The sequence below is a fragment of the Carcharodon carcharias genome, chromosome 3, assembly GCF_017639515.1.
Source record: "Carcharodon carcharias isolate sCarCar2 chromosome 3, sCarCar2.pri, whole genome shotgun sequence".
NCBI classification, from domain to species: Eukaryota; Metazoa; Chordata; class Chondrichthyes; order Lamniformes; family Lamnidae; genus Carcharodon; species Carcharodon carcharias.
Window position 1 is genome coordinate 84325462 of NC_054469.1, and position 15272 is coordinate 84340733.

At 41.4% G+C, this 15272-nt stretch overlaps 1 protein-coding gene across 2 annotated transcripts in view; it reads right to left on the bottom strand.

The window, feature by feature from the left end:
• lancl2 (LanC lantibiotic synthetase component C-like 2 (bacterial)) overlaps positions 1-15272 on the bottom strand; it is a 76827-nt gene that overhangs the window by 49843 nt on the left and 11712 nt on the right. For both annotated transcript variants that reach the window (XM_041184978.1, XM_041184980.1), the window contains exons 2-3: positions 7617-7734; positions 4450-4657 (exon numbers count right to left, since the gene is read on the bottom strand). In XM_041184978.1, coding sequence (XP_041040912.1) covers positions 4450-4657; positions 7617-7734 — 326 coding nt within the window. The remainder of the gene's footprint in view (positions 1-4449; positions 4658-7616; positions 7735-15272) is intronic.

The following is a 15272-nucleotide window of genomic DNA, read 5'->3' on the forward strand; positions in this document are numbered from 1 at the left end:
GTCCAATAGACTGCTCGGCTGTGTGCCAATGACTACTTGACAACTTTTCCAGAGTATCCAGATGTCCTGCAAAACAGAGAATGCTAGGGGCATGTATGAAGAGACCAAAAAGGCAATAGATCCATCAACAAAGAAAATGCTCCACTGAAAACAAAGGCAAGGGGGGGGCCATCACCGATTGCAATAAACAGTTGGAAAGATAGGTGGAACACTTCTGTACTCCAGGGAGAACACCGTCACCAAGGAAAAACTCCAGACACTATTGAAAGCCTGCCTGTCATGGCAGAGCTGGATATCACTCCACAGTGGCAGAGCTTGGCAAAGCTATTGGCTCGCATGCCATGGGCAAAACTCAAGGTACTAATGTTATATCTCCTGAACTCATTAAGCACAGGAAACCAGCATTCCTAAAGGATCTGCATGAATTTCTTGGTCTCTACTGGAGGGAGGGGACAGTGCCCCAGGGTATGCATGATGCAAAGATTGCGACCAGGTACAAGCACAAAGGCAACAACAGTGATTGCAACAACTATCAAGACATCGCTTTGCTGAGCATTGTGTAAAGTGTATTTGCCAGTGCTAATTGTGTCAAACTGCAGATCCTGGCCAAACACATCTACCACGAGAGCCAGTATGGTTTCAGAACTGGAAGGTTTACAACTGAAATGATCTCTCAGTCCAGCAACTGCAAGAGAAATGCCATGAACAAAGGAGACCACTATATAAATGCATTCATCAATCTCGCCAAGGCCTTTGACCATGTGAGCAGAGGCAGTCTATTTAAGATGCTGGAAAAAAGCAGCTGCCTGCCAAAGCTGCTCCATATGATCTCCTCTCTCCGTGACAACATGATGGGTAAGGGCAATGATGGGGCAACATTGGAACACAGATTCACAGTGAGGTCAAACAGGGTTGTATTCTGGCACAGACATTCTTTGGTATATTCTCTTTGCTGCTGTCACATGCCTTCAGGTCATATACAGAGGGTGTCTCCTTGCGTACAGAACTGTTGGAAAACTATTCATTTCAGCTCGCTCGAGATCCAAGACAAAGGTGCTCCAAGTCCTTATCAGAGAATTGCTCAAGGCTGATGATGCAGCGCTGGCATTCGACACAGAGGGACACCTTCTGCAGCAAATGGACAGACTCTCTCACACCTGTAAAAAAAAAAAGAGTTCGGTTTAACCATCAACAGCAGAAATGTCCTGGTCTAAGAGGTTGCCTTACTCTCATCCATCAGCATTGACAATGTAACGCTGGAGATTGTTGATTGCTTGTGAAGCTATCACTTAATGCCGAAATCAACACATCCGCTGCAGCTTTTGCAATGCGTATGTCCAAGCTGAACAAATGTGGAACAACAATAATCTGACTGAACATCAAACTGCGAGCCTACCAAGTCTGTATCCTCAGCGCACTCCTCTAGTGGTGAGATCTGGACAACACACACTTGGCAGGAGAAAAAGCAGAACAGTTTCTGAAGCTGTCCCTTAGTGTGGAATGCCAGTGCTGCATCATCAGCGTTGAGCAACTTTCTGGGGAGGACTTGGAGCACCTTTGTCTTGGATCTCAAGTGAACTGGGATGAATAGCTTTTCATCAGTTCTGTATGCAAGGAGACACCCTCTGTATATGACCTGAAGGCATATGACAGCAGCAAAATGAAGAATATACCAAACGGTATTGGTGAACATCCACCTGGCAAAGTAAGAAGCTGGAGACAGTCTGTCTTCAACATATGTTTTGTGAATAAACCAAAGTGTGGACTACTTTTCTCTTCCACAGTACCCTCCCCACAAAGGTGGAAACTGGTTCTTATATATGTGCCCTAACTTTCCCCCAAGTAATATCAGCTGCTCTTGGCATCCAGTCAATTGTCACAGCATTAGCAACATTAACAGTTTGCTGTCTCAGGTGTATCCTCAGCATCTCTTGGCAGGAAAGAGTCACAAACTCACTTAGTCCTGGAGCATGCTAAATACAACAGGAAACAGTCTTTGCTAAGACAACAACATCTGTACTAGCTTGGCCACATTCAATAGTTGGATGATGGCTGTATACCCAAAGGCCTTCTGTACGATGACCTAGCCACCGAGGCAAGGCCTCCCAGGTGACCATACCTCTGCTACAAGGACATCTGCAAGCAAGATATGAGATGTCTTGCTCTGCAGCAAATGCAGCAGAAACTGCCATGTCAGAATGGGGATCCTGAGCTACACCAGGCAATGCTTAACACAAAGTTCACCACCACAATCCAAGCCATTGTCTCACGAGATGGAAGGCTGTCACCACCATATGGATTTAAAACTTCAATCAGGGTTAGTTAAAAAGTACAACATATCGTTTAAAGAAAACAAGTTTAAACTACTGTTTAACCAAGTTTAAAGTATCTTTAAAAAATAGAATATCAACTATGTTTAGATCCTCCATGACCAATACTGTGTTATCCAATTGTGCTAAACTATCCAGTGTGTCCTTGTTTAAAAATGCATTTTAAATTGAAACTGAAAAATACATAGGAGAATGAGTTACATTTATTTACTTAAATGATAAACATTTTTTTTTTAATTTCAGAAAACTGGACTGGACTATTTTTGAAATAAGTTAAATGGTGAACTTGCCAAACATTTAAATCTATGTCAAAAACAGAATTACCTGGAAAAACTCAACAGGTCTGGCAGCATCAGCGGAGAAGGAAAGAGTTGACGTTTTGAGTCCTCATGACCCTTCAACAGAACTTAGTGAATATTAGGAGAGGAGTGAAAAATAAGCTGGTTTAAGGTGGGGGGGGGGCGTGGAGAGAAGTTGGGGGGGCATGTGGTTGTAGGGACAAGCAAGCAGTGATAGGAGCAGATAATCAAAAGATGTCACAGACAGAAGAACAAAGAGGTGTTGAAGGTGGTGATATTATCTAAACGAATGTGCTAATTAAGAATGGATGGCAGGTCACTCAAGGTACAGCTCCAGTGGGGGTGGGGTGGAAAGACTAACAGGGCATAAAAGATATAGATTTAAAAATAATGGAAATAGGTGGGAAAAGAAAAATCTATATAAATTATTGGAAAAAACAAAAGGAAGGGGGAAGAAATGGAAAGGGGGTGGGGATGGAGGAGGGAGTTCAAGATCTAAAGTTGTTGAATTCAATATTCAGTCCGGAAGGCTGTAAAATGCCTAGTCGGAAGATGAGGTGTTGTTCCTCCAGTTTGCGCTGGGCTTCACTGGAACAATGCAGCAAGCCAAGGACAGACATGTGGGCAAGAGAGCAGGGTGGAGTGTTAAAATGGCAAGTGACAGGGAGGTTTGGGTCTTTCTTGCGGCCAGACCGCAGGTGTTCTGCAAAGCAGTCACCCAGTTTACGTTTGGTCTCTCCAATGTAGAGGAGACCGCATTGGGAGCAACAAATGCAGTAGACTAAGTTAGGGGAAATGCAAGTGAAACGCTGCTTCACTTTAAAGGAGTGTTTGGGCCCTTGGACGGTGAGAAGAGAGGAAGTGAAGGGGCAGGTGTTGCATCTTTTGCGTGGGCATGGGGAGGTGCCATAGGTGGGGGTTGAGGAGTAGGGGGTGGATGGAGGAGTGGACCAGGGTGTCCCAGAGGGAACGATCCCTACGGAATGCTGCCGGGGGGGGGTGAAGGGAAGATGTGTTCGGTGGTGGCATCATGCTGGAGTTGGCGGAGGATGATCCTTTGAATGCGGAGGCTGGTGGGGTGATAAGTGAGGACAAGGGGGACCCTATCATGTTTCTGGGAGGGAGGAGAAAGTGTGAGGGCGGATGCGCGGGAGATGGGCCAGACACAGTTGAGGGCCCTGTCAACGACCGTGGGTGGAAAACCTCGGTTAAGGAAGGAGGACATGTCAGAGGAACTGTTTTTGAAGGTAGCATCATCGGAACAGATGCGACGGAGGCGGAGGAACTGAGAGAATGGGATGGAGTCCTTACAGGAAGCGGGGTGTGAGAAGCTGTAGTCGAGGTAGCTATGGGAGTCGGTAGGCTTGTAATGGATATTGGTGGACAGTCTATCACCAGAAATTGAGACAGACAGGTCAAGGAAGGGAAGTGTCAGAGATGGACCATGTGAAAATGATGGAGGGGTGGAGATTGGAAGCAAAATTAATACATTTTTCCAAGTCCCGACGAGAGCTGTTGTTCTGTCTGTGACATCTTTTGATTACCTGCTCCTATCATTGCTTGCTTGTCCCTACAATCACACACACCCAACGCAGCCCCCCACTTCTCTCTCCCCACCCCCCACCTTAAACCAGCTTATATTTTATCCCTCTCCTAATATTCACTCAATTCTGTTGAAGGGTCATGAGGACTCGAAACGTCAACTCTTTTCTTCTCCGCCGATGCTGCCAGACCTGCTGAGTTTTTCCAGGTAATTCTGACTTTGTTTTGGATTTCCAGCATCCGCAGTTTTTTGTTTTTATTTAAATCTATGTCCTTACTTTGTGACACACTCCTGTGATTCAATTTCATTCTTCAGCTTGTGATGGACAACAGCACCAACAGCTAAGGGTCCTGCATCACCACACAGAAACGTGACTCTTCGGCCATTTAGATTACGTAGAGTCCTCTTTACATAATACAAAGATCGCTGAAGATGTACTGTCTCCTGTGTTACACGGAAACACTGCAGATAAAGAAGGGCAATCCCTAGAACAAATAAAAGTATGTTACATTTGTGGTTAATTTAATTCAAGCCGAAATCTCCAATTTAACAAAAAATGACACGTTGATTTTCCAACCTATCAAATACTAAATCATGTAAATTGTCTCAAATTAGTAATCATCAACTCAGACAGGTCAGTCAGTCAGTCTGTCTATTGGTAATGTCTTCCAAAATTAGCAACAGACATTTAATCTCCAGGTCTGGAGCTAATATAGAAGAACTTTGAAGGGACATAATTATTTTATCTTTATATCCAGACATAACAGCAAACACACAACTACAAGAAAAGGCATCAAAATGCATTTATATAATGCTTTAAACATCCAAAGGCAGACAATACCACATGACTTAAGGGATGACGCAAGGCCTAGCAACAATTCACAAAGATGTTACCAAGGACTAAGGAACAAACTTAGGAAGCATTCCCTAAAGGTGAGCTTTTAAATTATTTTTAAATATTTCAATAAGGGGAAAAAGAAAACTTCACATTCATGTAGTGCCTTTCATGCCTTCGCTATAATCTGACACTCCAATGATATACTAAGCTCACAAACTTTAAACAAGGTCCCAGCTGCATATTCCGTTACTTCAGCTGGAATATAGATTCTGTGATGCAAGTCAAAGAACAAGAAGTTCTCCTAATGGTCAAGGTTCCTCCATGAACTAATGGTTCTTCATCACCTTGCTTTTTGTAGAATAGGCAAAAAACAAAGCTAATGAATATGGACAATGGTAGATTCCTCGTTACTCCAGTATGCCCAAGCTGTAAATAACTGTCGTCTTCTGTGTGTTTTCTCATGATTGTGTCATGCGAGATTGGCATGGCCGTGCAGAGGACAAGTAATTCATGTTGTCATTGTTGGTACATGGGGAACTTCTGCAGCTGTGCCACCTCTGGGTCTTCCTCTGGGCACACTGGATGTTACATATTTGGCATAGATGATCCTCGAAACATGCTAAACCAAATTTCAGTGCTTGCCTTCACGTGGGCCAGTCAGCTGCATTGGCTGCCCAAGAGAGGCGAATGAAATATAGAACTTTATTTGTCTCTTTTTAGGGTTTCCTTGTATCACTTGTATTGACCACCTTAATGTTGTTTGTCCTGAAACAGTTCCCAAAGAAGGTCTGTATGGGGATTCTGTGATCATCTATGTGGAGGATATGGTGGGTGTCTTTGGTGGAAACATTCCAGAGCTTTGATGTGGGGCCTATGGCAGACTAGGAGTCTGATTCTATACAGCAGGATGGTAAGGACATTAGTCTGGTAGGGTTTGATTTTAATCTTCAGCATAATGCCATGTTGCTTCCAAACACAATCATAGATTCTGCCATAGGTAGAAATGCATTTGTATCACATTGCAGAAATTTAATTTCAAAATGTAGTTCATTGCACTTGAAAGGCATTGATAATTTCTGAACTGGAAAAAAAGTGCCATTTAAATGAAAGCCAATCCTTTTTTTACAGATGGCAAGAAACAAACAGTGAAAAGAAAATGTGAGGTGGTGATATGCATCCGACAAACATTGCAAAATCATATCAAATGTGGACAAGTAACAATTGTGAGCTCACATTTTAAAAGAAACCAGGAAAAAAATCACCATCAGGGTAATAATGAAAATAACAAGTAACTTTGAAGTAGTCATGGAAACAGACAAAGAAAAATCAAAGGTAAAAATACCAAAGTGGAGAAAGCCACTTTCAATGATTAAAGTATGGTTCTAGCACAGGTGAACTGGAATCAAAGGTGGACTAAGCATACAGTAAATGACCAATGGAAGGTCTTCATGCAGAGATTCTACAGGCATATTACTGAAAGGAGGAAAGCTACAACCTCTTGGATGACATAAGATTAAAATAAATCACGTTAAAAAATGTTTACGACAAAGGCCAGGAATAGGACACTATAGAAAACCAGATAGAATACGGAGAGTGCAGAGTGAACTGAAGAAGGATATAAAAAGGGCTAAGAGCTAGCATGAGAAAAAATAACTGGTAACATAAGGGGAACCTAAAAATCTTTATAAACAGATAAAAAGTAAAAGCACATTTAAAATGATGGGGCCAACTAGAAATTCACCAAGGCTCCTTAGATAGCACCTTCCAAACCCACAACCACTACTATATAGAAGGACAAGAACAGCAGATAGATAAGACCACCACCTGGAAGTTCCCCTCCAAGTCTCTCACCACCCTGACTTGGAAATATATCGCTGTTCCTTCACTATCGCTGGGTTAAAATCCCAGAATTCCCTTCCTAACAGCACTGTGGGTGTACCTACACCACATGACTGCAGCAGTTCAAGGCAGCAGCTCATCACCACCTTCTCAAGGGCAATATGGGATGGGCAATAAATGCTGACCTAGCCTGCAACACCCACATCCCATGAATGAATAAAACAGGGACAAAAGAGGAAATCTTGTGGAGGAAGAGAGCACGACTGACATGCTGAATGAGTCCTTCACATGTGTCTTCATTACAAAAAAAAAGTATGAAGTTAGGGTTGCAGTAGCAGAGGGAATAGAGATATTGGATAGAACAAAAATAGCAAGCAGGTCCATATAGCTTGGCATCACTCCAGATTACCTGGTCTAGATGGGATGTATCTTTGGCTCCCAAGGGAAGCTGTGAAGACCACAGCTTGGACCACAATGTTTCAATACCCCTAGGACATGGGAGTGGTGCAATAGCACTGTAAGATTGCAAATGTAACAACCCTTTAAAAAAACCTGGAGATGGATAAAGCTTGTAACTACAAGCCTGTCTGACTAACATTAATGGTTGAAAAACTACTAGAGGCAATCATGATGGGCAAAGTCAATTCTTGTTTGGAGAAGCAAGGATTAACACAAAGCAGAATCCTAAAATATCCCATGTACAGTGGATACATTTGGATTTGAATCCATGAAACTTGAGTAATTATAAAGAACTGCAATGTTCTCACCTGTCCAACCGGTATAAGCACAACAGTCATGAGGGTCTGCAGTCTTCAGACCCTCTTCCATCTGTATCAGAAGGTCCTTGATTTTATGTTTAATCCGCTTTATGAAGGCCGGATTGATCTGCAAAAAAAGTAATTTTTTGTTATTGTTTTTACGCGTTGCATTTTTCAATATTACAAGTGCAGTAGTAAAGAAAGAAAGTCTTGTAGTTAATTAATTTAATAAACCTTTGAGCATTTATGACAACTTTTAATAATTGTAAACTTCCCTTTCACATTCCAAAGAAAAAGGTAGCAGGTATGATGAATATATACCTCAATGTAAACATATCAAAGCTGAAAAGCTCTTGCAAAATGGTGGACTAGACACAAACACCCTCAGCCCAGTCTTTGCAGGTTGCAAAAAAAATATAAATTGAAGGTAGAAATTTAAATTTGTGCGTGGGATTGCTCAAATGGGGCACTGCATTTAGTCCCCAAATTCAAGATATCGTGTTATTGGAAAAGGTTCTGCAGTATGCTGAAAGCCTCAGACTAAGCTCAGTAATCACACTTGGCTCTGCAACAGATGGCTGTGAGTTCAATTCCCAATTGAGAACCTCGAGTACATATGAACATAAGAAATAGGAGCAAGAGTAGACCACATGGCCCATGAAGCCTACTCTGCCATTCAATATGATCATGGCTGATCCTGGGCTTCAACTCCATTTTCTCCATCTGCTCCCCATATCCCTTAATTCCCTGAGACCCTGTCTATCCCAGCCTTAAATGTATTCAACAATGCAGCATCCGCAACCCTCTGGAGTAGAGAATTCCAAAGGTACATAATACTTAAGTAATTTCCTTTCATCTCAGTCCTAAATGATTGGCCCCTTATCCTGTGACTGTGTCCTCATGGTTTATATTCCCCAATCTGCAGAGACAATCAAACCTTGTCAGAATTTTGTAGGTTTCAATAAGATTGCCTCTCATTCTTCTAAACTCCAGAGAATATAAGCCCAATTTACTCAGCCTCTCATCATAGGATAACCCCGTCAGCCCAGGGATCAATTTATGAGCCTTTGTTGTACCGCCTCAAATGCAAGTACATCCTTTATATGTGGAGACCAAACTGTACACTGTACTCAGATGTGGTCTCATCAAAAGCCGACAAGACTTATTTATTCTTGCACTCCAATCTTCTTGCAATAAAGGCCAACATGCCATTTGCCTTCATAATTACATACGAACATACAAATTAGGAGTAGGTCATGGACCCCTCTAGCCTGCTCCGCCATTCAAGAAGATCATGGCTAATCGGATTGTAATCGTCACTCCACATTCCCACCTACCCCCAATAACCTTTCATCCCTTTGCTTATTAAGAATCTATCTAGCTCTGCCTTAAAAATATTCAAAGACTCTGCTTCCACCGCATTTTGAGAAAGGGAATTCCAAAGACTTACTACCCTCAGAAAAAAATTCACCATTCAGCACGTTATGATATGGCAAGTGGTAAGTGCCGGCCTGACCAAACCCCAATGGGAAACTTGGCCAAGCTATCACAATGATTTGCAATTTGTATTTTATTATGTGAAGGTGTGTGTACTGAAGTCAGAAATAAAGGTTCCACTACCACTTTGAGATTTTAAATACTAAATTAAAATATTTATTAACAAAAGAAAATAAAACTTAAACACACAAGATTACAGTTACACAGTTAACTTTTCATATGTCCCAAAAGACTTCTACTTAGCTAGACTCACAAATAAACATCCTTTTTCAAGCAACAGTCCTAACAGGTTCTAATCTTTAAAATATCCTGTAATATTATCGCAAGACACCCACTGTTGCTCTAAGGGAGGTATTTTACCAGCTTCTCTCCCCCTCCCAACTGACAATGGAAATCTAAGGCTTAGAACAAAACCTTGCTTTCTGAACCAACCAGACATTTCTCTTGGGTGGCTAGAAGCAGCTTCCTTCACAAGACTATGCTCGCACAGCACTCTGTTCAAGATCACATGGCCACACACCTCATAGAGCTTTCAATCTTTCCTTAAATTCATTTCTCCCCTTTCATCTTTAAGCCCATTGTTTTTAAACTTTCTTTTGAAAGTTACCTTTCCCAGAATCTAAAATCTTTCATGCCGTCTTTACGGCCACCACTTTCGGGAAAAATAAACTTAAGTTTGCTTTATTTATGATCGTTGTCAGCTGTAAAACTTCCTTTCATTTCTCTTTAAAGTTCAACAGCTAAAATTCAACTCATTCATTTCCTAATGCAAATTCCTATTCATGTTGTATCTACTGAGATCCCATCTTATATTGTCAATCTCCACTTCAAAATGCCTGCCATAACATCTAGCTCCTTTGATGATTTAAACCTTGCAGTTTGACTGTCTTCAGTTTAATTAAATTAGTCACACACAAACACAGAACATACACACAGCCTCAAAAGCCGGCTTCACAGTATCCCGTAATATTGGAAAAAATGATATTTTCTTTATATTATATATTCCAATCAAGTCACCTCTCACTCTTCTAAGTTCCAGTGGAAACAAGCCCAGCCTGTTCGGCCTATCCTCATAAGAGAACCCGCTCATTCCAGGTATCAACTAGTAAACCTCTCCTGAACTGCCTCCAATGCTTTTACATCCTTCCTTAAATAAGGAGACCAAAACTGGACACAGTATTCGAGATGTGGTCTCACCCCCAATGCCCTGAATAAATGAAACATAACATTTTATGTTCAATTCCTCTCATAACAAAGGACAGCATTCCAATAGCCTTCTTGATTATGTGCTGTACCTGCATACTAACTTTTTGGACTCATACACTAGAACACCTAGATCCCTCTGCACCTCAGAATTCTGCAGTTGTTCTCCATTTAAGTAATTTTCTGCTTTTTTATTCTTCCTGCCAAAGTGAACAATTTCACAGTTTCCCATATTATATTCCATCTGACAGATTTTTGCCCACTCACTCAATCTTTATCTGTCTGCAAACTGATGTCTTCTTCACAACATACATTCCTACCTACCTTTGTGTCATCGGCAATTTTAGCTACCATGCCTTCATTCCCCTCATCTAAGTCATTAATGTAAATTGGAAAAAGCGGAGGCCTCAGCACAGACCCCTGCAAGACTCCACTTGTCACATCCTGCCAATCAGAAAGTGACCTATTTATGCCTACTCCATTTCCTATTAGTTAGTCAATCTTCTATCTATGCTATTTGTTTGCTGCATTTGTATGCTAACTTTCTGCATTTCTTGTACAAGCACACCCAAGTCTCTTTGAACATCAACACTTACAAGTTTTTCACTTTAAAAAAAATTTTTTTTTTTATTATTTGTATGACCAAATTGAATAATTTCACACTTCTCTATAATATACTCCATCTGGCATCCTGTTGCCCACTCATCTAACCCATCTACATTCTTTGCAGCCTCTCAGTGTCCTCCCCACAGCTTACCTTTCCACCTAGTTTGGTATCATCAACAAATTGAGATACATCACACTCTTTCTCTTCATCCAAATCATTAGTATAGATTGTAAATAGCCCGGGCCCCAGCACTAATCCTTGCTACACTCCACTATTCACTGCTGGCCAACTTGAAAAAGTCCCATTTATGCCCACTTTCTGCTTTCTATCCACTAGCCAATCCTCTATTCATGCTGATATATTACGCCCAACTCTACGAGCCCTTATTTTGTCATTAACCTTTTGTGCAGCACCTTAGCGAATGTCTTTTGGAAATCTAGGTATACTACATCTTGAGAATTGCTGGGGAAAAAAAAACATGTTGTCAAAGCTTTTTGTCTTGCACTCATTAGGACAATTCACAAGAACACCAAATGTAAAGGAAACAACACTTTATACTGCGTGAGAAGTACTATTATATTTGGAATTCTTGCCAATTGTTCTGGTGAGTATAAGGTGAAGAGTTTTGACAACGTGTCTTTTTTCAGCAATATTCAAATTCTGTATGACTAAACAACTATTTGTATACCTGAGACAAAGGTACAATAAAGACCAAACTTGGGATACCCACAACATATTTCGACTCTCAGGTCAGTTAGGAAAAGGTAAGCTGTCGAATTTCTTCGAGTGTGTATTAGACCCAAGGTTGTGCCAGTTTTCATTTCCAAGCATAATGATATGCCAAAGTGAGAGAGAGTCCCATGATTGAGTGAGTGTTTATGCAAGATGAGATTGAATTGATCGGTAATAGGATTACTAATTCACATCATGCCCTACACTGCACTTGGTCTGAGGTGCGCAAATTTCTTCCATTTTTTCAATTTGATCCATGTGTGCCGCAATACTGCCTCAATTGATGACCACACCACAAACAATAGCCATTTGAAACACGCCTGCACTGTAAGCTCACTCAAGTGGGAGCAGTTTGGTAATGCAATTAATGACACCACCAAACATACGGTAAATCTCTCTGAACATATATTCCCTGAAAACGAGGAGTTTATTCTTGTGCATGGTTTCAATTTTGGTGCATCTTTGACCCACGAGTGCCATGTCCGTATGCTCATTTCAAATTGCTAGCCCATTCACGAATTCAAACGGGAAGGGGTATTTGCTGAGTTTGAACTTCTCTATTCTCAGCTATCCCACCAAAAACCGACATTCACTGAAGATGATGAATCCTCGAAAGCACGCCTAGCTGATCCAGCACATGCACGTTGCAGCATTCCGAATGACTTGGCCGATTTTCACATGAAACACGAATGTCTTGTAGAGTTGCAAAAGGCTTTGACAACCCAGACATACATATCTGTAAACCCAGCAAAGGAACTGGAAGTCATCCTTAACAAGGGTGACAATATCAACAAAATGCATATGCCCTCCTTAATCCAAATTTGTATCCATTGGACCTGCATGACCTGGCAGCCTTCCTTTTTTTATCCATTCATTGGATGTGGGTGTGGCTGGCTAGGACAGCATTTATTGCCCATCCCTAATTACTCTCATTCTGAGGGCATTTAAGAATCAACCACATTGCTGTGGGTCTGGAATCACATATAGGCCAGACCAGGTAAGGACAGCAGATTTCCCTCCCTAAATGACATTAGTGAACCAGATGGATTTTTACGACAATCGCAACGGTTTCATGGTCATCATTGGTCTTTTAATTCCAGAGCATTACCCTGGGTCTCTGTGACAATACCACTATACCACTGTCTTGTTCAACAATCAGGTACAAAATTTTGTTGGACTTGTGAGAGCAATGAGCTGCCAGGTGACATTTATGATAGGATTCATCCTCATGGCTCACTGTCCCCATGTCTGTATGTGTTGCCCAAGACACAAAGGTGATGTCCCTTTACACACTTTCTTATCCATGACAGGCTCTGCACAACATGAACTGGCCAAATGGTTGGGCGAGTTGCTACAGTTTTCCACATACAAATGAAGGATTCCATCACAGTTGCAAAGACCATACAGGGCTTGCATATTTATAGCAATGCTGTATCCATGTGCTCATTTGACATTGCTAGCCTATTCACAAATGCACTGCTCAAGGAAGCCATAAACATTCGCACCGCAGCATGACATCATGGCGATCTAGACACACCACCAAATTCGATGGACTTATGAACTTAACAAATCATGCAGTTGAGTTCCGTTTTACAACAGCTTGTTTGCCCAAACAGATGGCATTGCCATACATCTCCTCTGGGTCCAGTTCTCGCACACATCTTTGTTGGGTTCCACAAGAAGCACATCTGATATCTAACCTCCCACCCCTTGCATTTTTACAAAATGTGGATGATCCATTTGCTGCATTTGAATCCACAACTGCAAGCAAGCACCTTTGAAACGGTGCAATCAAATGAGTTCCCTTTCCTCAACATGGTAATTGAGAAATCTGTCAAGGGGTTCTCTATTACCAAGTATTGCAAGCCTACCTTCACTGGTTAACATATGCCTTGGGATTCCTACATGCACTAAGAATGGCATTATTGGCAACCTCGCAAATAGGGTCTGATTCATTTGCTCACTGTGCAAGTTTGATGCTGAAATAGGGCTCAAAGCCATCCTTTGAGTTAGTGGCTCCCTGATCAGATCATTGTGCAATATACAGCGAGCAAACTCATGAATGGGCCTAAGGCCACCACTTTTGCTCCTGAAAAGTGCCCAGTCAGCCTCAGGTTACAAGGGTAAGGTATCTCAAAAAGTTCAGCAACAGATGAAGCTAGCCATTTCACATTGCTACTATGCAATAGCAACACAAGTGATGTTCGCCACTAACAGGATCCTGCCGTCAAGCCAAAAAGATGTTCTGCTATCAGACAAATGAGTAATGTGATATATGAATTTCAGTGCCAGTGTGATGCTAGGTACGAAGGCTGTACATCCCAAAGACGGGTGGTTCACATCAAATAGCATGTGCCTTCGGCTGTTCACAATAGGCAAGGTACTGACTGTATTCAACAAGCCCATGCTTGCCAAATTCAAAACAGTGTCCAACATTAGATGTGATTCTACCATTGGACAACATCCTGAGAGTGTGCTAAGAATTACACTGACGACCAATTTAAGATCATCGGTCAGGCTCAGTGTGGCTCACTTATGCATGCGAGAAGCTTCATTTATTAATACACAGGTCGCTATCCTTGCGAACAGAAAGGACATGTATATACATTGCACCTTTTTCAACTAAACAAAATAGGTGACAGCCACTCTCTGGTCAAGGCCTTGCCTTCGGGAATGAAATCTGTCAACCTGCCTGGTTGGAATTTAAACAAAGCTTGACAGTTAACTGTCAGTTATCAGTTAACTGGTGCATTTTCCATGGCAACACCTCTATCAGCATTTTCTTCTCATGCAGTATAAATTGTTGTTCCCTTTACTTTTGTTATTCTTGCGAATTGTCCTGATGAGTGCAAGCCAAAAAGATTCAACAATATGTGTCTTTTTTCAGCAATGGTCAAGTTTTGTACTGCCAAACAACTATTTGTATATGACATCTACTGGTTCCCCCTTTATTCACCCTATTAGTTACATCCTCAGAAAACTAAATAAATTTGTCAAACAGGATTTCCCTTTAGTACATGTTGACTTATTCTAATCATACTATGCTTTAAGTGCATTGTTAAGGCTCCCTTCATAATAGATTCCAGCATTTTCCCAACAACTGGTGTTAGGCTAACTGGCTTGTAGTTCACTGTTTTCTCCCTTCCTCCTTTCTTGACAACTGTGCAACATTTGCATAATCTAAAATGATGCTTCGGCGCAGCACCGAGGATGGAGCATTTTTGCAACACCTGCCCTTTGAATGAGACATGTATATCCCATTAAATTCCCTTCTGCAAATCCCCATCTGGCATGATTAAGGAAATCTTAACAATGCACTTAAATGAACTGATGGCAGTATTCAAGATCTGAATGACTGGCCAACATTTACACATCAACCAACGCTACCAAAAACCGATAAGGAAAAAATGCTATTATCAAAAATGTGAACAAACCACCAGTCCTAATGGTGAAAAAGAAAATTTCAAAAACGAAATAGCTGGCATCTTAAAAACGGATCTTTTTGATATATAAACAATCAGCTGATCTGCTTTGGTCATTGTTTACATTAGTCTAGAACACAGCGTAATATTTGGCATAGTCTTATTCCCAAAGAACTGGAGTATAAAACATTGCTGCAGACAGTC